The sequence below is a fragment of the Amblyomma americanum genome, chromosome 11, assembly GCF_052857255.1.
Source record: "Amblyomma americanum isolate KBUSLIRL-KWMA chromosome 11, ASM5285725v1, whole genome shotgun sequence".
In the NCBI taxonomy this organism is placed as follows: Eukaryota; Metazoa; Arthropoda; class Arachnida; order Ixodida; family Ixodidae; genus Amblyomma; species Amblyomma americanum.
The window spans coordinates 49185064-49208861 of NC_135507.1; the positions used below are offsets into that span (position 1 = coordinate 49185064).

The following is a 23798-nucleotide window of genomic DNA, read 5'->3' on the forward strand; positions in this document are numbered from 1 at the left end:
CGCAGCCGGGATCGACCTCGCATTTTTCGGGTCAGCAGCCGAGTGCCATAAGCACTTAGCCACCGCGGATGCGGGAATGGTGCACTGCGCATTGTGTTTGTGTTATTTACGAGTGCCCGATTGCTATGTCTCATTTGGCGCATGTGCTTTTGTGTGTGTCGTGGTTCACCTTTCACGCATCAAAAACCTTCGTCAAGCCTAGGAGATAGCAGTAATTGTGGGCAGCACACATTGGGCCATCTCGGCCAAGCGCACTAGGTAAGTGTGCATTATACGCCTACAGTCAAAAGTTTATGAAATGCATTTGTGAAAAAACTTCCACGAAAATAAGGATCAAGCCTGGAATAGATATATGCAGCCCAATTCCAAGTGTCCGAATTACACAGTACACCATTAATCTTGAGCAATGCACCCTGTATGCAAAGGAATTGAATTTCCTCACCAAAGTTTCAAAAGTGTTTCAAAAGTTATGATCTTGGGTGCACGTGCACATTAAAGAAGTAATACAGCAAGATGCCATTCATAGTGAATCACAGAGTTTATTGCATTTCTGACAAAAAGCAGCGTGCCATTCACTCCGACAAGTGAAGGCAGCTGCCACCACACACACACACAGTTACGTGAACAAAGCGTTCTCATCGTATTGTACTCCCACGTCCATCTTTGGTATGCATCAGAATCACGTGAATAAACAAAAAAAAAAGGTTACAACGCAACATGTTTCTACCATATACAGCTTCTTTTTTCTGTGTACAGCTGCAAACGTATAACCCACATCAACTGCTACCTCATCTTTAATGTTGGCTGTGTTGTCATTTTCAGTAATGATCCAGATTCATTATACATATCTGCATTGCCACAGAGGGTGTATTTAACCCGTCAGTACGGGCACTATACGCAATGAAAACGATGGCAACTGTTGAGTTGTACAGCAACTACAAATAACGTCTCTGTAAGCACTGGCTTTGCAATCTTAACATAGCTGGAAATTGGAAAGATGCCTCATAAACAAGGTTCACGTAACATTCCAATCAGTAGCTTTCTTTCCCAAGTAGAATGGGCACAAACAGCTGCTTTTTACAATACAAACAAAACGCGCACGCGCACACACACGCCTCAACATGTAAAATGGTAAAAAAAAATACTTCCACACGTGCCTTGGTTTGACAGAAATGGTGCATCAGAGTGGCACCTCGAATGGTGACCATTTTTCAGCCACCACTTTAAGCGACTCTCTCAACACGCTTTCAACCACACTTACAAGTAACAAGGAGGGTTGCCGCCGGATATGCAAGAACATGCACATATCTTTGCTTCATACAAAACGTAAAGCTAAAATGAACAGCCGTAATAAACAGGCAGCAGGAAAAAATAATGCCCAAGTGCAAAAGGATTTCAGAAATACAGAGAGTGATAACAAGAAGGTAAAAACATGAACGAAACATTTGCGCAGGAAGTGAACTGACTTGCAGCGTCAGACCTGGGCCTCGAGACACCGCGCCGGCTTGGGAGCACGTTGTAATCACCAAAATGGCCTTTAAACGGGGCTGTTTCCCCAAATGGCTTTGACATCTACCATCGCATGACTAGGAAGGTCACTTCTAGTTCCACTAGATGCCCAAAACAAGCTCTGGCTATCACGACTTGTTTCATATTCCATCACGATTGAGTTGATACACCAAATAGTGTTAACAGAAGCATAAGCACTCCCGTTTTTTCAAATCTTGCACCGCTGAACTAGGGAAAGAGAAGTGTTGAGAATCTGCATGCTCAGATTCATCAATTGGAGTGTGTTAAAACAATGATAGCCAACTGCTTCTTAAGTCGGATATGCTTAACCACAGAGCTGCTGTTCTCCGAACAGATTTTTTTTTTCTCATGAACGCTATAGCGATAATCACGTAGAACAAAAAACGCCCATATTCAAAGCAGCCACGCCATGGGTAACCCAACAGCAGCACTCAAAGGAAAGTTGCCCAATAATAGTTCTAAACAAGTATTCTATTAGCATGTCTGCGGCATATTTCACCTCAGTACAGTTTTGAGAGCAAATGACAAAATATATCAGCAGAGAAAGGAGCCTATTTACATTTTGCAGATATATTTAGGAAGTGTAACGTTATACCTAGAAAGCCACCTGTTTGCATGAAAGAAAAAGAAAATTTAAGTGGATGCATGCTACTCCAGAAACAGGCAACAAACAAAATTTATGAACTGTAATTTTAGTGAAAGAACAATTTGAACACTGTCTTGAAAAGCAGTCCGGAATAGACATATGCGCTATTTAATGTCAAGCAATGCACCCTGGATGCAAAGAAATTGAATCATTCGCCAAAGTCGCATTCAATATACTTATGATAATGGGCTTACACCAGCACATGGCTATGGCACAGTAAAGCTGCTAGAGATTTGCATCAGAAATTCTTGTCACAGTGGCATTATTTGCCAGCTCGGAGGTGACCAACAGTAAGAAACAATAAGGAATGATGGCAAGACTCGTGGCAAACCATTTACATTTTCAGATGCCCCGAGTCGGCAACCCTGGATAGAAAATTGGGCGAGAAGGAATGCATGAATATCTTGAATTTGGCCTTGCGTGAAAGGAACATTCCAAGGACAAAATATTTCCCCACGTGATAGCTAAGATGACTCGACCTGGTTGTTGGCTAGCAGATTTTAGGCTACACGATTAGAAAACTAAGAACAATGTTTAATGCGAAAGCATTACTAGTCCCATTATGAGAAAGGCCGACAGCGTGTGTTAGTGTGTGTACACGCAGACGGTACAGAAAATTCCAGCAATGGCAAGAAAAATACGGCAACGACATCAAGCGGCTGTATGACTCACACAGCAAGCTGAGCACTGCCATTTCAGAGAATTAAATACATGTCGTTCGTCTATATATACTCCTCAATTTGGCGCCAGTTCTTTCAATGGCATTTGTACCAAAATTTGAATGTAACCGTTTGTCGTACAGCATTCCGGGTGGTGTCATAAGACTTCTCGTTGCATATAGCTTACATGTGCTGGTCAAGTTGGAGGCTAGTTTGCGACATGGATTCGAATCTATGACACATGCACCTTCAATTGTATGCCTTCTCAGCTTTTTGCCTCTTCCCTTAAGCATGGTTGAAGTGTCCATCGAGATGTGAGACAGTTACTACGCCGTTTCCTTTAAACCAATTTTTTTATCAGAACTGTGTTGCAATCGTCCATTGTACAGTGTTCCAGGTGGTGTCGTCGGTGCATGTAAATGCATCCAAAGACAGTAATTGCTTTCGCATTCCCACATGTAAGCAGTCTGAAGTGCCTATTCCGAATTTTTCTTTTATTTACTTTCGAGGCTCAGATAGAGACTATTTTTCCTAACAAATCTGTTATCATACATCACGACTAATCCAGAGAAATTTGCATGCTTAGTACGAATTGCTTTAACATATTCGTTGCAGACTGACGAAGCATTTCAGTTTCGTGAGTACTCACATTATTGAGTTGAAAAAGCATCAAAGTTCTGCGACTCGCAAAACCGTCCAAACAACACTGCAAGTGAACACTCCACAGATACGAAAACTATGGCAGCAAAGTGCTATGGCCCAAGCAAATGGCACTTCTGGTCGTGAAAACGGGGCTGGCCTAACGCTCCGATTATTACTACTAAACCAGAAATGACGACTAAATCAGACTAAACCAGTCCAGGAACCAGGCAGCAAAGGCGGGGGTGAAGTGTGTTGTACGGCCTAGTTCTAACAAAAGTTGAGTGGCGAGAATTTTTCAATGAGAGAGAGGGCGAGGAGTAAAGACGGTTATTAGTTAAACGAAGGAATGGCAGATACACGAGAAGCAATTGCTAAGTGGATACAGCAGGTCGTTCCAAGTACCTCAAACAAGTGTTAACAGCACTCATGTACATAATGCATTCATTCCTGTACAATAATCACAATGGAAAGTGTGCGCACCGAGAAGAGGTTGGAGTTGCTCAATCACTGGAGCTGAGCACAGAGTAAGAAACAAGAAATGTGAAATGCGAATTTTTTTCTTCAGTTTTGTGATGAATGTTGTCACGAGATTGGAAATGAAGGCTAGTAATGCACAGTTCAGGCTACTAAGAAAAAAAAAAATAAAGGGAGTGAAAAACTTGGTACTACAACATAGCGAAAGCTGCCCACCAGCAAACGAATGCATATGCAGCTGACGTTTCAAACCTTGCTGGCATTTCTATGGACTTTCTGTATCTATTTATGCACTTTGCAATGATTGGCATGATGGTCAGCGCCACCTAAGATAAATGCGAATTTTTTTAATTTTTAAAAAATTCTCGGTACTAAAAGGCAAGGGGTGGGGTGAGCACAGAGAGAAAGAAGAGAGCAGCTGGCACTAAAGTCGTGAACAAGACAAAATGTAAACGGGAAAAAAAAATGCTTCCCTTGAGCAACAAGTCTCAATCAAGCGTTCGAACTAAAACCGAAAAAAAAAAAAAAACGAGCGGCAGCGCAAAAAAAGTGGCGCTTTTAGTGGAAAAGGAAAACAAAGGCGACAATCGAGTGGAGACTGGCGCGTCTCTCGCAAACTCGGCAGTTGAGTCTCGAGAAGCGGGAGGCCGATGTAGAGTGGCAAGAAGTAAGAGTGGCAACGATGGCGGCCTGTCAGGAGAGGTACTGGAAGATCTTGCGCAGCCGGCTCCGCTCCTCAAACAGGGAGCGCACCATGAAGACCTGAATGGCACCCACCGTGAGCATGACCACAATGAACAGCATGGAGAATTGGTTGACGCGGGTGAAGTTGTGCTCCTGCACATTGCGGTCGCGGGCCTCGTGCGCCCGCTTGGTGTCCTGGTAGTGGGTCACCTGGTTCAGGTTCTCGTGCACCTTCTTGATCACAGTCTGCATGCGCGTGGATGCGTGCAACAGGAAAAAAAAGAAGAGAAATTGCAATCCACCCTGGCACTGACTGCAGATATAGGCACGAAATGAAGTACTGCATCGAGAACACTGAAGTGGTGACATTTCCTTCATTCTCTTGCACTGCACATTGAGCAAAAGGATTTTTCCATTTGTGGCTTTCTATGCCAACGCCTACATTGCTGCAATATTTGTGCACATTTATGTATGAACAATGCTGTCGTCATGTGCCAATTCACAGGCAATGTTACCTAAAAAACACAGCGCTGTGTGGAAGTTGTGCTCTGTTTTTTAGCTGTCACGAATTACCAACTAGCCCAATCAGCCACGCTTGCCAGGGAGTGTTAGCCCTGCCTTATATTGCCACGAATATTTGCAGTGTTTGTTCGTTGTTCAAATCTGCCGCCACAACACTTGATCGCTTTGCTGCGACGCAAGACGCGACTAGATTTATCTCGATTGATCGCAGCCAGGCAGAGCTGATTCTACGTTGTTCCGGAATTTTCTGGTAACTTTCCACGCTTTATCTCGAAAGTTCGCTATCAGCTTTAAATTGAGCACGGCCGACAGCGGCGGGCATTCTGTTCGACGACCGCCGAGCACGCTTGTCGCTTCACCACCGCCGAGTGATTCAGTCCATTGTGGGCGCAAGTCAGCCCAATAAACAGTTTTCTTTTAGAAGACCTTTTGTACATCTTCATCGCTCCTTCGACTGCCGTCACCGCTATGTGACAATATAAAGTGAATTCTGACCTAAGCACTCCTGTGGTGAGGCCACGCAACAGTAGCAAGCTCTGCACGAATACATTTGGATGTGTGAAAGTGAACTATTTGGCAGTCTTTTGTTTATTATAGTACTGCAAAGTATAATCTCAAGTCAAGTTTTACTAAGTAGGAACACTGCACTTTGAAGCAAAACCCTGCTCTGGAAATGGTTCACTGTGTGGGGAAATTTCTTGTATCACATGTTATTACTTGCTGACAGGGAATGAGGACCACTTCACTGTTGCAGTAATTTTAGAGTTCCAACACTATTTGCAACAGGGCTTTGCTGTATAAAGGAGCTTTCTTGGAAATTTGCTACTATGTACTGGAAACAGCATTTTGCAAGTGATAATGAGCACGACTCCTCACTTCCCAGCTATGGGCTGAACATGGATCCGTTAAAAATATTGTAGTCAACATCTGAGACTATCAAGCACCGGACTCGAAATTCGGAGGTCATGTGTTCGGATGCTACCGGCGGCATGGTTGTTTCTTCTGCTTTATAATGAATTGTCTTTCAGCAACAGATAATCACAGCATTATTATCCCAGTGATCAACACCACAGATTAATTAAAAAAAAAAATTCCCCTATGCGCCTTGGTTTCGGTGGCTGTTTGCTTCATTCGTATGTATGTCAAACGAGCCCCTCATTTCCTTTCCCTTGTCTGCTAAATAGTCCACAACAAACAAGCTACTTAAAACTGACATGGCGCAATCTACAATATACAAGGACATACATTGGATTTGGCAGCTTGATTTTAGAGGTACCTCCACGGCATAGCATATTATGCTATTAAGTGCTCTGCAGTTTGTTTACCAACAAAACAGGAAACAGCAGCCTTAATAAATTAGGTTGACTAAGTCGAATTTACACCTCTCTGTAAACAAAACAATGCTTGGCTGACGCACAGAAGACGCAACCCACAGTCGCCTTTTCTGTTTCCTCACCTTAATGTCCTTGTAAGTGTCGTTGTAGATGAGCTCAGGTGAGTATTGAATCTCGCCCGCGTCCCATTCGTCTTCTTCCTGGCTGCCTGCCTTGTCCACGTAGACCTCGAAGTAGACAGTCTTGCTGGAGACCGTCGACATGCTGTTGTCGAAGCACAGCGTGTGATCACCGGGCTCCTTCACTTCGTGCCTGCAGGAAAAATAGGCGATGCACAACCAGTGAGAATCCTACAGGCAAACAGCACACAAAAAGACGGACGAAAAATTTCAAGGTGCATTCACATCATGTGACTCAAATTTCAACATCCATTTCTTAAAGGAATCATGGTCATATCTATACTCCATCTCAGCAGTTCCTTGCAGCACTAGCAAAGCTGCGATAAGCGCACAGGCGACGTTCCGACGCTGCAGAATGTAGTGCTGGTATAAAATAGGCATGTAGGTATATGGGATAGCATGCACCAAACGCCATTTCATAACGAGCCTTAATGTACGCTCGCGCTACATAAGCAATTTTCTGAGTTTAGCGTGCGCGACTCTTGTGTACGTTCAAAAATCTTTTGGAAAACGGCAGCCCCCTTCGGAGCAGGATCCCTGGCCTCGGACTTAATTTGTCGACATTGCGGCCATTTTCAGCACGTTCACTCGCTGTAAATGGGCCTTTTGGCTTTTGCTCAGTCTCATCTTGCCAAAAAACAAAACATATGAGCGATCAATTCACTCTACTTTTTATTTAGAGAGACGACTCTGCCCCTTCTAGTCCTATCACCCAAAACGCTGAATTTTGGGCGATATTCCACAACCGGTGCTCTGTCTTCAGGAGGCGTCGGGTGGGAGCGTGGAAGCGGTGGTTCCGCTCGCGTTGCAGCTCGGGTTGCCGCTGTTGTGTCCGTTTCGTCGGCCACCCTGCTGCGTTTTGCCAGCAGTGCCTTTCGCCGTGCCCCTCCGATAATCGACCGCTGATGTCACTCCTTCAGAATAGAGGTGTCCGCAGATACCTCATGGCCGTCTTATAATTACAACGCTTCATGACAGCACTCGGTAAGCTTTTTTGTGATATCAGACTTTTTTCACTGAATGTAACTGTTACCAAAAGAGTTGTAAACAAGGTGCTATAGTAGGATACAACTTAAAAAAACAGCAGTTGCAAACACTGGGCCACGGTCCACGGCACCCTGTATTGCTCCGTTAGCCAAGCACAACAGTAGAACGAAATCGGCTTTTTCATGTTTGAATTATTAAATGAGCCCGATATCAAAATTCTAGAGCTGATAATTTTTTTTCTGGTGACCAGTTTCTTGTTTTGGTAACGAGAAAACTTTTAACTACGGACTACTTTTTTGTCGTGGAAGGATTCTGTGCGGTGGTCCTGAATGTGGGTGGAGCTTCACTGCAGACTTAAGTTGTATCCGACTATAGTCTAAAAAACAAAGTTTATTATTAAAGTTGATTTATGTCTTGTAGGCCTTACAGTTATAGCATGCTATGCTGATTATGACTGTAAACAGAATTTGTTTCCAGCGAACGTTTTTTTTTTCCACAGCTGTGTTTAGTGGCAAAGCACTTGTCTTTAGTTTGAACTAGCTGTACTGATATTCACAATTACTCAAAACTATTTAAATATTCTAAACTTTTTGAAAATATTTGAAACTATTCAAGAATATTTGATTCCATTTGCAAATGACTCTTAATTTTCACGTTCACCTTGGAACCAAAAATTTTATATTTGCACACCTCTACCAATCAGCCCTGTCCTGTGGCAACTGCCACCTGACTCTCTGTCGCCCCTTCAACAGCTGCATTCCACTGGAATAGACTTCATTACCCTAAGCGCCCGGCAATTATCTTCTTATGCATTACATGCGCTACACATGATCATTTTTTTCTTTTTGATTTTCATTTAGATAATATCAACTTGCCTCTGTTCTCTGACACCCCCTGCTCTTTTCCGGTCTTTTAATATTACCTTCTTTATCATTTGCCTTTCTGAAGCTCACTGCACTGTCCTCGATTTAATTTTTGGCCTTATCCTTAGCCTCATATATTCTCTCTTATTCTACTTCTGTCACCTCTTCCCTAGTGTGGAGAGGCAGGCCAGAAACATGTTGCTCCAGCAAAACACTTCACCCATCCTGAAATTCTCTCGCTTCAAAGCATCATCCATGCTGTGCCCTGTCTCGCTCAAGGGTAGCACTCAAGGCATACAACAGCTTCCTCACCTATGGATGGCCTCTGTTCTGGACCGGTCGTTGATCAGCTCCTGCCCTGTCGGCGACTTGAGGATGAAGTTGATCTCCATGTTCTGCTGCACCTCCATGTTGCCGAAATTGGCATCGAGGACCTGCAACATGACGCAGGCAGTTCTCACTCTGCTGGTGCCTCAAGGCAGGCGTGGAAAAACTGGCATGCTCGAAAAGTTCGGCCGGTTGGTGCACGCAAAAATGGGCCAAGGAAGAAGACGACAGACATGCGGTGATTGTCTGTTTGTGGTCACCTCTCCTGTTGCCTTGGTTTGTGCACTTTTACTAGATTTTGGCTCCTGGCACCAACCCAATCCAACTGACTATATTTTTCACGTTTATTTCTAGAATACTGGGCTCGTTCATGTGTTCACCTCCCTTTAGCACCCCACAGTGCATACGTCTTTGTCACCTTTCTTGTCACAACTGTTTCATATACAGTTTACTATGTTCTACTAAGTTTAATGAAAAGACAAGTGTTAAAGCATGTTTGTTGGATTGCGCGCATATATACTCTTTTTTCGATGGTATAATCTTGGCCAACTGCTGTTGCGGGTAATTTTGGAATTTTTTTAGAAAGCGAAACTGCGGCTATTGGCATTTTGCATCATAGAGCTGCTAGGGCATACAATGCACTGACAAAGGCCCTCTTCTAGTTTTACAAATAATCATGTGCAAAGATGCAGTGACACTGTGGTGTATTTATAAAAGATCATGTAAAAAACTTGAATGCATGTCCAAAGGAATGATTGAATGTCCAATGGAATAACTGAGAACCACATGATATAATACACTTACCGTGACATAGTGTGACACCTTCATATCACGTACAGCTAACCCTCTTTTTGCTAATACCTCAATTAGCTTCTTATGGAGTTAGACTTGCATGCACTTTCAGATAGTGAAGGCAGCATGCGTTTTGCAAAAGTTTGAAGCAAAAGAAATCCTGCTACTATTAATGCAGAGCACTTTATCAAGTAACAAACAGTAGAACCAAGCAAAATATGGACAAAGCTAAAACACAGTGTGTGCACTTCCCTGAGAACCAGACTTTATTCAATGACGCAAAATGCTGTAAATTACACTTTGTTTCTGCAATGTTGTGGTTCATGCTGTCAAATGGAATGGGTTAAGAAAACTACAGAGCTCTTGTCTATGATGGTTCTCGCTATTTCCTTTTTAATATCAGAAACAAAACGAAGAATTTCCAATTATAGTTTGAAGCCCAGATATCACGTCTTGGGTCATAAAATCTTTCTTGCACCATTTCCCTTTTCAAGACCTTCGAGACAGTGGCTGGACCAAGAGCAGAAAAATGCAACTCTGAAAATTTTGCATTTGAAAATGCGAGGCATTAGCTTCACTGCCTCAACTTGGAAAAGCGGCGTCCCCACAATTGTTCTCACTGCCATTTCGTTGAACTCTAAAGGTGAGCGGCAAGTGACCACCGCTGCCAAGGTCAGCAGACTCGCCAACCTATACAGCTCCGGACAAATGGAGAGCTTGAACCAAAAGCTAGCAACAGCCTGCCAGAGATCTCGCAACAATACTAGCACCGGCAACAGAGGACAGACGTTCAGAACTGACACGTGCAATACAGAGAACAACATGGTCAGGGAAGCAAGCACATTAAAAAGCATAGACTTTCAAATCTTGAAAGTTGATGTCTACGCTCTTGTCTACGTTACACTTGTTCAAGTTCAAAGCCAGGCCAACACGCCCGGCTTAACATTGTAGACAAGATTCTGCCGATTTCTCAATGATTGCCATGATCGATCAGGCGACAGGCGGCACGGAACAAAGCGGCGAGCCGACGCGCGTTCAGAAGCCATTTTTTCTGAGAAGTGACACGTGAATCACATTTTGCGACACTCGAACGACAGCGGCTCCAAGCCATTGCCGACGCTCTTTTGGCAGCTGTTCTCTCCGCTGGGAAAGCACAAAAATATACACACAAAAAAAGGAGAATAACTGCCGCGTCGTTTGTGGGTTAGACTAACGGTGACACGTAGCACTTACGCGCCAATAGATCTAACGGACGAATCACGAGCACCCAGCGAAACAGCGCGCTTTCAGAGCAAGGTCAACTACCGTTCGGGAGTCGAACCCTACACCGTATACAGTGGGTGCGATTACGGACAGGTGCGCAATTAATCTAGCGTCCTCGCACTCTTAAACGATCCTCAGAGCGATACACGATAATCGCAGTCTTCAGGTGAACGAAAACAACCAGTGCGCATTGATCAAGAGAAAACCGCTTCTGGAAATCGCCCATACCGAAACCGACTCGGTACCGCACAGACGAAGGCGGCAGCCGATTTCAACTGTGCGCATGAGAGGCGTGCATTTACAACTCGCGTTTTGGGAATAAAAAAAAGAAAGTGCCGGAGTATAAAGCAATACTCGTGACGATGCATATGAACGTGGCACGGAGGACACGTTTATTGTGTGCGAGTACAATATGATACGCGGTGTCACGGCAGCGATGCCGGCGAATTAATCTGTAACGGATAATCTTTAGTTGTAATGCGTTGCTCCCGCACGGATGAAGTTTCTTTTTTTTTTACGTCTGCAAGAGAATCGCGGACGAGGTCAGTGCACGCAAGTGCCGGTGTTTCGCATGGTTAGTTGTGCGCGCTCTTCGATCGAGCTGCTGCGAAAGCAACCCAAAGGGGATTTCGCTTTTCCGTTCCGTCGCAACAATCGCGTGCTTCGTGAATTTACGTCACGGTTTTCCGTTAAGAAGCAAGCTAAACACAGAATACGCGAAACTACGCGGAAGTTTGTGCAATGGTCGTATCGCTATCTAGACGTAGCTAGTTTTTGTCGCGAGCGGCGGACAGTTTGCAATAATTTTCTCACGGTTTGCGTGCGTTTAGACTGGTTTAGACTGTGTATACGCACAATGGGCGGCAGAAGTCCTCAAGGCGGAAGACATTAAACTAACTCTGCAAATGTTTTTCCTCAATCTTCGGTGATGACGCCATGGAGAATTTAACGATTCTTTGGATGTATTGTGGGTTTAGCTGCTAGCAACAATTCAAACGGTATCATGACAAGAAACCAGTTAACGTACCGAGCAGTCGAAAGTTACAGAAATCGCCAAAACACTGCGATTTAACGAGACTGATTCGATGCATTAAAAAATAACGCCAAACGTGCGCCGTGGGGAGGTGTATCACCAAGGAGTGCGCTACTGCGCTCAATCGGCCTCGGACATTCACAAACAACTCAGAGACGCCCCTGCTCACTCACGGCCTCCGGCCCGGAATACACAGTTAAATCACGCTGACTCGCCTGGTATTCCACTTCGAGCACTTGCCCGTGCCTTGTTGGCTGGTGAAAGCACTCCACACCGCCCGCTCGGAGTGTGATCGTCAGTTCAGTCTCGGCGTCTTCGAACACATCCTTCGGTCTCACGCTGCCCAGTATCGTCGCAAAGACGATCGCGAACAGTAAAAGGTCCAGGGCTACGGCTTTACGCGCCGATCGCGCGACACCGGCACACAACATAGCCGTGGCTCTGCCCACCTTGAAACTTCTATGCCACTGTAATAAAAATAAAAAAGACGCAAATACAACGTGACAACGTTGCCAGACGACCAAGAACATTTCGTCTAATAACACCCGTTTTATTGTTTATTTTACTTCAAATTCTTACCTTAAAGTGACTATTAATGCGTTTCGACTACTTTATAGTTAAAAACAGACTTTAAATTAAATTGTTTTATTTTTATTACAACAAAAGGCGTAAATGCGAATCGAGAAAAAAGGCGAAAATTAGCGGGAACAGAAAGAGGCCACCTGTACACTTGCGCGTTTTCGTTTCTTGTTTTTGTTGTTTCATTTCACAAGTGGGGCGAGCGCTAGCGCTTTAGCCACCTGGAAACAAATTGCTAAAAGGCCTTCACTGTTCTGTGTTATGTGAGGCGATTCGCCTGGAACTGATCTGGTGTGGTCGTGCCGTCGTGATTCAATCATTCGGACGGACAATACGTTCCGATCGTATTCATACGCCGTTGTAGTCGTCAGCCCGTGTCTGCCCGGTCAAGATGCCGAAGTAAGCATTGACCAAGTTTTTGCTCTTAAAACAGTACTAACTCTTGCCCATTTCTTTCTGTTTCCAGACCGTAAGAGCACTGTTTGTTACGAAATACTGTAATGTCCTGTTACCACTGCGGAGGTGATATTACTTGAGTTCTATTTAAAGCCCCGCCGCAGCTAGCGGTGTGGGCGAGCGTAAGCCTAAGGACGTAAAAAACACCGGTATGTAATGAGCAAGCCGCAATGTGGAACGACTAAAGTTCGCTTGGAGAGCACGTTATGGGTAAACTAAAAAAAAAGAAGCAATAATGTGAGGGCATTGTCTTTCCTGTGTGTGGTACTTTGCATGAATGAGCCTGGTCCATACGCACTCCGCGATGTTTCGGGTACTCTGGTACGGTGGTATACGCTCGTTCTATGTTCTTGTCTCCCATTTGCACATGTTGTAGGTACTACTGCGACTACTGCGACACCTACCTGACGCACGACTCCGTAAGTGAAGTCCTCTTATCGCCGCGAAGTTATCCCTTGTTATCTAGATTTCTCCGAGTTCGTCCCTGCTGTCCTGTGGGGAAGGCTGTCGCGAATTAATGATTGGAGGAGGTTGATATGCTGCTTTGGGACTTGAGAGCATACAGTCGCCGCCAAGCGAACCATGAAATTAAATCATGAAGAGCAATACCGCAAAACAAGACGGGTCAGAGGCAGGCGACAACACCGCCCTGTGTTGTCGCCTGCCTCTGTCCCGTCTTGTTTTGCGGTTTTGCTCTTCATGATGTCATACCAACTGGCCTACACCAAAGTCCTTCTAAGTTACATGAAATTAAACCCTGGGCTTTAGCCTTGAATTAACATATTTTATGCGTGAAACATGAATCTAATAACCTAATAAGCTTTTTTTCAGTATCCTACGAATCTGATCGCCTTCCTGAATGCTTAAAAATGCGTGAGAAATGTCTTAATTTCACAGGTTACTGCACATTAGCCTCACAGTACACAAGTGTTGTCATGCTCTTAAACCAGTGACTGATGCTCAATACCTCATGCTCTTAAACTAATGCCTTGAATTAACGTATTTTATGCGTGAAACATGAATCTATAACCTAATAAGCTTTTTTTCAGTATCCTACGAATCTGATCGCCTTCCTGAATGCTTAAAAATGCTTGAAAAATGTCTTAATTTCACAGGTTACTGCACATTAGCCTCACAGTGCACAAGTGTTGTCATGCTCTTAAACCAGTGACTCATGCTCAATCCCTCATGCTCTTAAACTAATGCCTGCCTACTAATTATGTGTGCTGACTGTCGATACTTGTAACTGTCCTTCAGCCATCTGTGCGCAAGACCCACTGCAATGGCCGCAAACACAAGGAGAACGTCAAGTTCTACTACCAGAAGTGGATGGAAGAACAAGCCCAGAACCTCATTGATGCCACAAGTGAGTTTTTTTGTCACAAACTCTTCAAGGTGGCAGTGTGAGCCATGGAAGCAGGCAACCAGAAAAATGTAACAAGATGCCTTTAGATGCTGTTGCACTGAGACTAGATGCATGGGGAATCTTATACATTTTCACTCATCAGGCAGGCAGCCAAGTTCATAGCCATCTCTCCGCTGTCACTTTTTAGGCTTTAGCTTTGGTGTGCTTATATTGCTCACAGTCGAAAACCTTGAAAATGCCTCCTATGTTGTCTGCAGTGATGCTTGTTTTGCAGCCTAAACCAATTCCAGTGCCACTTAATGCGGGAGTGCACTTAATGCCTTCATTTGCAGGCCTCAGTGTTTGTTGTGTCGGCAGTTTTCTGTTTGCACACAAATGTACAGTGAAGGTGGACTGCAGTGGAATCCCTTTAATTTGACTAATGGTATAGTTCCGTCAGTGTCAGGTGTAACAAGATGCTTTCCCTTTAGTGTGCACTGACATCACACAGTACAGGGGCCTCTAGAATTTCGAGAAAAAAAAATGGTTTTGGGGAAAGGAAGGGGCTGCAGTAATTGTCGCTGGACACCTAAACTGTGCTGTAAGGGAAGGGATAAAGGAGGGACAAAGAGAAGAAAGGAAGTAAGAGGTGCCGTAGTGGAGGGCTAATTTCGACCACCTGGGGATCTTTAACATGCACTGACATCGCACAGCACACGGGCCATTGCGTTTCGGCTCCATGAAATGCGGCCGCCGCGGTCGGATTGAACCCAGGTACTCCGGCTCTGTAGACGAGCGCCCTAACCACTGAGCAACCACGGCCTCCATCAAATTGTGATGGAGACAAAATTCTAGAGGCCTTTGTACTGCGCAACGTCTGTCAGTGCATGTTAAAGAACCCCAGGTAGTCGAAATTTCCGGATCTCTTCGTTAGCTCCCATAAACCTTAACTTGAACATTGTATAAATAAAACATTTCTAGTCCCCTTTGAGTTCTAATTATTGAGAGTTAACAGTGCTGTGATGTCCATATGTGCTTGGAAGATGATGATGATGAGCAGGAAGTAGTTTGTGAAGAAGGCAGCTCTGATAGAATACAAGGGCTTTTGGAGAAGCTTTCTTTCTATTGCATGCAAACATTACTACTCAAGAGAATAATTGAAGCCATACGGCTACAAAGGAAAGCTACACAGCTTCCTCAGAATCTTTGCAGTTAAGGAACAAGTGTAATCGTGGCTGAAGATGCTGTGCTTAGAATCGTGCCAATTCCGCCCTTGGGCCAATTGTGCCAAAGTGCGTTAAACAACACTTGTAAAACTTGTTGCTAGGGCAGCTCGTGAATGTTCTTAAGTAACAAGTTAGTCTGCCTGTCTTGTGTTCGTCCTACCAACATAGGACGACTCCTCCTAAACAGCTAACTTGTTACCTAATCAACACATCTTTTGCGCTATTTAGGAACTGGTGAGTTTACGCCAAAGTGCTTCAGGGCATGGATATAAATGTCCCAGCCAAGAAAAATCAGCTCTTTCTGGTTCAGTTGGCCTAGTTGCTTGTAGCGTCTGCATGTCTCCATGTGCTTAAGTTCTTCCAGTGATATTTTAGGACGAAATGAAGTGGTCACCTCTACCTTTCTTGTTTCATGCGTGTGCCTCGTGATCTAAAACTGTGTGTGCCATTGGCGTCCTTTGCATTTTTCAGCGGCGGCATTCAAGGCAGGGAAGATCCAGTCCTCCCAGTTCCAGGCCAAGCCACTGACTGGTGCCATGATTCCCCCTCCCGCGGCATTGCAGCGTGAGCCATCTGTCTGCTTCTTTTCTTGGCGACGGTTCACTGTCCCGACATAAGTCGGCGTCTGTGTAAATTTGGTTGGCCACCCACGTATCATTTCACAAGGATGCTGACTTACAGGAGGCTGAGTTTATTCTGAGCAATCGTGTGCTTAAAGGGCCTATGAAATGGTTTTGAAGATTGCCGGTGCTGTATGTGTTCAGTGCATAGAACGAATGTTTTTGAGCATTCACACTAAGTATGAGTTCCTGGATCGAAGCCAGCGGTTTATTATTGATTCTTAACAGCAATGAGGCCAGTTCATAACAGCATAATGACGGTTTTTGGAACTATGTGTTTTTCGAGAGTGTGTACGTAACGAGTACCGGTGATGTCGTGGCGAGTGACAGGGAGCTTGGTGCTGCCATTTTCTGCAAGCTTAATGTCACGGCTACACTTTGGTACGGTGACAGTTGTCTGCTGTAGTATCCGCGGCTGCCTCCAGTCGGCTAGGCCGTGTGCTGGGCGAGTCCCATGAGCCCCGCCGATAAGTAATTGTTGCCATCGCCAGTGCTTAGCAGGCGGTTAATAGACAGGTCATACTTGTAGGGGCAGGGTTTGAAGCTCATTGCGGTGGTTGCTTACAGAAGTCGTGGCTTGAAAACTGTGTTCACAGTGACAGCGGGGAAAGGTACACAGTCGATGGCGGCGGTGAACGGGTAAGCGGATGCACCCACCGGAAGTAGACAAACCGGACATTGATGCATGGCGTATTCAGGGGCAGTGTGTGGTCCCAAACTGTTTGCTTTATTTTTTCAGGCACTTCAAAGTGTTAAGGCAGAAGACTAGGGGCATCATTTTTATTGCCAATATTGTGGTGCAGATGAAGCTTGCTCAAATATTCTTCCAGTGAGGTGACAAGTGATGATTTACCTATCACTCGTCTACTTTACATAACATCGATGAAATTGTTTCATAGCCCCTTCTATGGTGTTCTGACTGGAATCAAGACTGGGAAATGGGCACAAGCAGGGCATGTAACAGACATGGCAGTAATTAAATTACTGTGATGAAATTACAGTAGTTAAAACTAAGTTTTTGGTAATTTGTAACTTAATTTATTATTTTTTGGGCTGGTAATTTACTAATATAATTAATTTCATTGGAGAAGTAATTTCAGGCTAAAGTAATTACTAGAGAAATTACGTTTGCTGAAAAATGAGCCCATGCTGCTCTTTGTATCGACCATGTTTTGGCCTTGCTTTTGCGCGGTAGAACGTCTAGAAAGCAAGAAAAACGTGCAGCCAGCACTCCAGTCTCCAGCGAAGCGTCACACGCGGACGAGGGTCCACGAAACAGACACATCTAACCTTACATTTGGTACATGTAAGGTTAGGTTAGGTTAGGAGAGTGCGCCAGTATGCGCCAAGTTGTTTCCCGTTTGCGCTCTCTCAGCGGGTCCCCCTGCCCGGATGCCTCTGGTGGGGCCACCGCACATGGGCCCCATGCCAGGACCCATGCCCGGACCCATGCCGGGACCGATGCCCATGATGGGGCCTCCAGGGCCTATGCCACCCAACATGATGATGCCAGGTATGAAGTGCATTTTTTAAATGTTAAGGATGTGCATTGTATAGGGCTAGGCTTTCTGGTAACTGTTTATTGCAAGAGTTCCTTTAAGGCAATCGGCACCGTTTCAATTAATCAACGTAAGTACAGTCTTGGTCAAAAGTCTTCAGGCCCAAGGCTTTTTGCTCCAGCCACATAATGGAGCCATTACAGCACTATTAAGGACCGATTTAAAGAAAGGTGCAGGAAATGGAAAAGAATTTCAGATCAAGATTTTAGGTCATCTGCTTTATCTTAGGCTGAGATGATGTTCAGCAGATACCACAATAAATGCGAGGAGAGGACTTGCATTACCTAAAATCGTATCGCTTTAGTTCGGGTTTTACATAAGGGCTGGGGTGCCAGATTAGTACAATTTCCAGAACAGTGAAAGATGCCTAGTTATTCATTATCCATAAAGTTCAGTGGACATCTGATAGTGACAATTTGTCGCAGCAAAGCTGTTTCCGGTCAGTTGTAGCTTGGAAGAAAAAGTTTGGCAAATGCATTAGTATGAGCTCGTGGACATGAAATATGATGTGGATAACTATTAATCTGAGATATGCATACTGACGGTACTCAGATGTGTGGATCTTATCTGCGTGCTGAAAGAACTTGTAAGACAAGGCAAGACTAGCAATCTTGCAGCAGCTAGGAAGATTATACAGGACGGTCGTTTATTTTGGATATGTTATCTTAAGGTTCTGTGGGCATAAAGAACAACTCTGGTTGCTCTGTGTTCTGTACGAGCTCTGAAAGTGTTCCTGAAATGTCCACTGCGAGGGTTCCTGATGGCTGGAGCACATTCCTGTTAAGCTTCTGACGCACGCTTCGTACACCTGTAGTCTCGCATGCTGAGGGGCATCCCTCAGGTGGTGTTTTAAGAACCTTGGCATTTTTATTTTCCCAGATGATATTAGCTATGTTATTCGAATGGAAATGCCTGGATGGAATTGTGACACGTGAATGCTTGTTTGAGATCAGTGAAAGCATTTGTTTTTACCTTTTCCGCACCGCTCTCCTTCCGCTTTTATCTCCGAAATTCTCTTCCCCACGCAGAGTAGCATGCCGGCTATTTTTAAACGCTGGATAAATTGTTGTTTTTTTTTTCATTAAAGGGCTTCTCTCTCTCTCTCTGTACTTTTGTTATAGTTGAGTATCATCAGCCATTGCGAGCACAAATGTTGCATGTTGTTTAGGTCATCCCGGATGGTTTCTTGGTCAGCATGGTGGTTCGCTGAGCGACAGAGTGTGCAGTCATGAGCGGACAAGTAGATGGCCATCGAGATATATGCTGGGCGAAGTCTTTATTCTAAACTGGGAGTAGTAAGGGGCTGAAGGTGAGGCCCAGAGTTGACTGGGTCTGCATTAGAAGATTCTGTCGTTGATAAGGTTGCTCAGACCAATGCAAGAGGAGTTCGTTAGCCCGTGCAAGGATGTTTGTGTGAAGGTCAGCTTGGAAAGCTTCACAAGCAGGCTCTGGTGAAGTACTTTGTTGAATGCCTTGGCAAAGTTCAGTAAAATATTTTGTTTGTTGATATTGCAGTTTCAACAATGTCTTAAAAGGAAACGACCATTTTTGTTTAACCATCTGTGTACTCACCACAGTCCTGTCATTGTGTCGCTTCTGCACATTCCTCCGCATTTTTGTTTTATTAGGTTGCATCCTGCATTGAGCTCTGCCAAGAAAATTATTGAGTAGAAATGGATTTTGTTCCAGCCATCTGTTTTGTAGCGATAGCTACATTACGGTAGCATTTCGAGCCTTCAGCTGTCACGTGGTCAGCCGCCACGCTGTCACGTGGTGCGGAGCAACTGCTGCTGGCGGCGGCGCGGCGCGCCGGCGAAACCTAAAGTCCCTCAGTAAACCTAAGCTCCCTCAAAAATTATAGAGGGACCTTAGCGAAACTGAGCTGCAACAGCTGTGCGCATGCGCCGTGTCAAGTGGGACAAAGATGCAGAAGGAACGCCCAGAGAAACGGTGCGGCGAAAGACTGACTTTGCTATTCATCTGAGCGATATCCACTCGGTCAGCTGTAGCTTTCGCGTCACTCCAGGTTTAACCAGAGCTAAACCACCGCCAATTTTTTTTTTGTTATTGAATGGCTTTTCATGATTTGCGTGTTTGTTTTTTTCCCATCTGGGAGAAGCTCCGGTTTCTCTGTGGAAGTGAAGCAATAATAGGGCAACAGATTTCCTTTGTCATCTGTGTGATTAATTTGTGCAGGATTTGAAAGTGTACTTCTCTCCTTGCAGGCATGAGGCCACCAATGGGGCCAATGGGTCCCATGATGGGACCAATGGGGCCTGGGCCAGGTCCTATGCGACCACCTCTAGTAGCAGGAAATCCAAAGAAATGATTTGCTCCTGCCATAGGTGGCTTGAGAGCGCTTCACACCAATCCATTTGTACATACCAGAGACTGTGTCACCTCATCAGCAACTACTGTGCTGCAGGGGCCCTACAAGGGAGTCATCATTTGATAATAAAAGGTGGTTTTATAGCACGTGCCAGACATCTATACTGCATCTCGCAACTTGTTTCCAATGGACTGTAGAGGTACATTCACATTTGCGAGTCATGGAGTTTGTGCGACTTGGTCGAAAAGTGACAGTCACATGTGGTCACTTTAGTCAGAAAAGTTGATGGGGTTTTAACGTGCAGTTAAAACTCGATTTAGATCAACGAAACCCGATTTTACGAAGTTCACGATCTAACGAATGAACAAATTTTGATTTCCCGGCAAGTGCCCATTGGGTTCATTGTTCTCAATAGCCCGAAACAGTAAAACAAATGACTGCAAAAACCGTTTTAATGAAATTTTTTCAGGAGTAATTGAGTAAAAAAAAAGTGATTTCTCGCTTATTATCCCGACAATGCCTCTCAGCTTGTTGGCAGCGTGCCAACAGTAACATCAGGGTGCCAAAGTCATGTCCTTGGTTTTGTTCTGACGGGGCTGCAAGCTGCTCGGCTGCACGGACAAAGGACTCTGCACTAGGCGGCGCTTCCCGCCTTGGCTTTGATTCCATTTTACCATATGGCGCACTCGCGCACAAGCGATTTGGGCCGCTTTCATGGACTTTTCAAATGCACAGGCGCGGGTTGTGGGCAAATTTTATGGGTGCCGCTACGTCGCATTTTTAAGATTTCAAAGGCCGGAGAAATGCCTGCCTCGATTTTACGAATTTCCTGATGTAACAAAATAATTATTCGCTGCTCCTCACATTGTTAAATCGAGTTTTTTAAACTGAGGAGATGCGTGAAAGCATGTGTTTAGCATGGTTGGCTCGTGGTTTTGTTTGCTGGGTCGTCAGCACGTCTGGCGACGGTATTGGACGGGTTAAGCTCTGATTGAGGTTAAGCTGATCCGATCTGTCCGCGCTGCAGATGGAAATTGATGAAGACGATGGCGTGCAATGTGCAGCACGAGAGTGTGTTGCAGTTTAACACAAGGGGTGATTGGCTGCGGCAATAGCATAGTGCTATCGTGCAGTGGCCAGCGGAGCTGATCTGTTAGCGCCACTGCGAGTTCGGGACCCAGTTGCAGCAATATTTACTTTATTTCTCCAGGTTGGCAAAGGTCACTCTCAAGGTCGCCCTACCATTGCCTACAGCTGGCGCTGCGCTCCTCCGAGCTAACCCGAGTTACTGCGAGGCTACACACAATTTTTTCGTTGAAACCACGTGAAGCAGCAGTTTTGAACTAAAAGGAACAATTGCAGGACAATCGCATGCTGCTTGATTTTGCAGCTTGCACCCCTGTCGGCAAAGCTTCGGAAGTGACGTGAAGCTTGTGCTACATCCGGCTTCTGAGATTAAGAAGATGAGATTAAGAAGTTAACGGGCATATGGTGGGCACAGCTGGCAAAGGACAGGGTTAATTGGAGAGGCATAGGATAGGCTTTTGCCCTGCAGTGGGTGTAGTCGGGCTGATGATGATTTTTGTCCACCATGTTGACTCTGTGTTTATGGAGCTTTTGTGTTTCACTGCTAAAAAGTAGTTCACTAAATAAAGCATAAATGTTCTTCGTGCCTGCTTAATCAAAGACTGAGACTTATGAAACGTATGTGGTGTTTGCATGTCGCAGAAAGCACGAAGCAATATATGAAAGCTGTGTAGGACATTAATTGGCGGGCAGCAAGGATGCTTTCTGGCTGCGCTCATTTAGGCACTCTGTTTATAGAGCCCCTGCTGACTTCACTTAGTGCATCACTTACAACGCTGATAACTGCGGTGGCATGTATCAGTGTAAACTTCTTGAGGACTTGAAGTTCTCTTTTGCACCAGAGTAGCCTGTCGGAGACTGTTTGCGACAGTATGCAACGACAATTGATGAGGGGAATATGGAGCAAAGTTTGATATACAGGAAGTTACAAGTTTACTGGCATTTTAGGCACAGGGGAAAAAAAAGACGAACTGGCCAACAAACCGGGAAATCGTACCTTTCGGCAAGTGTGCTGTGCGATGTCAGTGCACGTTAAAGAACCCCAGGTGGTCGAAATTTCCGGAGCCCTTCAATATGGCATCTCTCATAGCCTGAGTCGCTTTGGGACGTTAAACCCCCATAAACCATACCTTTCAGCAAGCCGGAGGTGCAAAACACGACTATAGCCCAGAACGATGCACCAGGCTTCCGGGCTCAGTTTCAAAGGGGCTGTAAAACACCTGAGGGAGGGGATCGCATCAACTCGCTCAATCACTACATTGTGTTGTCATGAACACCTAACACACTTCTACATGCAACAATGAATCCACAGTCGCGCGCAAAAGTTGGCGAGCCTTTTCCGGCGACTTTTTCATGCTCGCACGCTCCTGCGTATTCCGGTTCAGAGGTGGCTATTGGTTAAGATTCTTTCAGACGTCGGGTAGCTACCATGGCCGCGGCCAGTAAGCCGTGTCGCTCCGGCAGGTCAGGAAGCTCCGCCCTTCGGCGCGTCCTCCCTCACGAGCGCGTCGGCGGTGGGGCGGGCAGGGGCGGGCGGAAGAGCTCCGACCTTTCAGCGTGCAAAAAGTGCCGAGAGGAGAGGGAAAGGTGCCCAGACACTCTAATTCTGATTCTTCTACAAAGCGCATTAAAAAAAAATTCTTTAGGATATTCATGGAGCGGCGCCCTTTAATATCCCGGGCATAATGCAACTTTCTAGTACTGTCCAAACTTCGACGACACCCAATAGCCGCGTACGCCAAAATAATCGCTGTACAATCGCGCGTCGCACTTCTCACGCTTCCGAATGTTATGAGAACCTCTCTCAAACTAGCAAACTACAGTAACACCAGATTCATATCTGGTGCCCTCACTCAGTTGACACTTTAGCTTTTCCAGCGCTGGGGTCATTACAAATTGGAACCAGCAGTGCCGCTGTCGAAACGTTCCCCACTTGCAGATAATGCGCAGCAGACAATGAATCGGACGTCGCTGCGCCAAAGGTTACTATTGGCTTCGTCATTAGCCAAAGGCTCCTAGTGACTGTGCTCAGTGGTGAGAGCCGGAGTTCCCGGGCTCGAACGCGGCCGCGTTTCGATGGAGGCGAAGCGCAAAGGTGGCTATGGCGTGTGCTGTGCAATGTGGGTGCAGTTAAAAGATTCCCAGGCGGTCGAAATTATTCCGGAGACGGCACCTTCCTTCTTTCGCTCCCACCTTCCCTTCCCTTACGGCGCGGTTCCGGTGTCCACCGAGATGTGCGAGACAGTTACTGCGTCATTTGCTTTCCTCTAAAACCAATTTTCAATTTAAACGCATCCGCCGCGGTCAGGTTCGGAGTTCCCGGGTTCGAACCCGACCGCGGCGGCTGCGTTTTTATGGGGGCAAAACGCTAAGGTGCCCGTGTGCTGTGCGATGTCAGTGCACGTTACAAAGATCCCCAGGTCGAAATTATTCCGGAGCCCTCCATTACGGCACCTCTAATTTCTTCTTTCACTCCCTCCTTTATCCCTTCCCTTACGGCGCGGTTCAGGTGTCCGCCGATATATGAGACAGATACTGCGCCATTTCCTTTCCCCAAAAATCGTCATTATATACTCCCAGTGGCCTTTATCGAAAACACGTGACCTCCGAAACAATTGCCATGTACGGCGACGACAGTTTAATCACACAAATAGAAGCGCCGT

The 23798-nt window shown here is 45.4% G+C and overlaps 2 protein-coding genes across 3 annotated transcripts; one reads left to right on the top strand and one right to left on the bottom strand.

The window, feature by feature from the left end:
• Positions 1-519: 519 nt before the first annotated feature.
• On the bottom strand, positions 520-12415 carry LOC144109410 (transmembrane emp24 domain-containing protein 5-like). The gene is made up of 4 exons (XM_077642196.1): positions 12151-12415; positions 8833-8954; positions 6614-6803; positions 520-4881 (listed from the first exon to the last, which is right to left on the bottom strand). Exons 1-4 carry the CDS (start codon positions 12364-12366, stop codon positions 4645-4647), a joined length of 765 nt encoding a protein of 254 aa, XP_077498322.1. The 5' UTR covers positions 12367-12415; the 3' UTR covers positions 520-4644.
• Positions 12416-12684: 269 nt separating this feature from the next.
• snRNP-U1-C (small ribonucleoprotein particle U1 subunit C) lies at positions 12685-20195 on the top strand. Of its 2 annotated transcripts, none has more exons than XM_077642198.1 (6): positions 12685-12913; positions 13347-13389; positions 14228-14336; positions 16013-16105; positions 17537-17674; positions 19946-20195. In XM_077642198.1, the coding sequence occupies exons 1-6, from the start codon at positions 12906-12908 to the stop codon at positions 20047-20049; spliced, it is 495 nt and encodes a 164-aa protein (XP_077498324.1). In that variant the 5' UTR covers positions 12685-12905; the 3' UTR covers positions 20050-20195. The 2 variants fall into 2 exon arrangements, with proteins under 2 accessions (XP_077498324.1, XP_077498323.1); XM_077642197.1 differs by having other exon boundaries at positions 12773-12913; positions 13344-13389.
• Positions 20196-23798: the final 3603 nt, after the last annotated feature.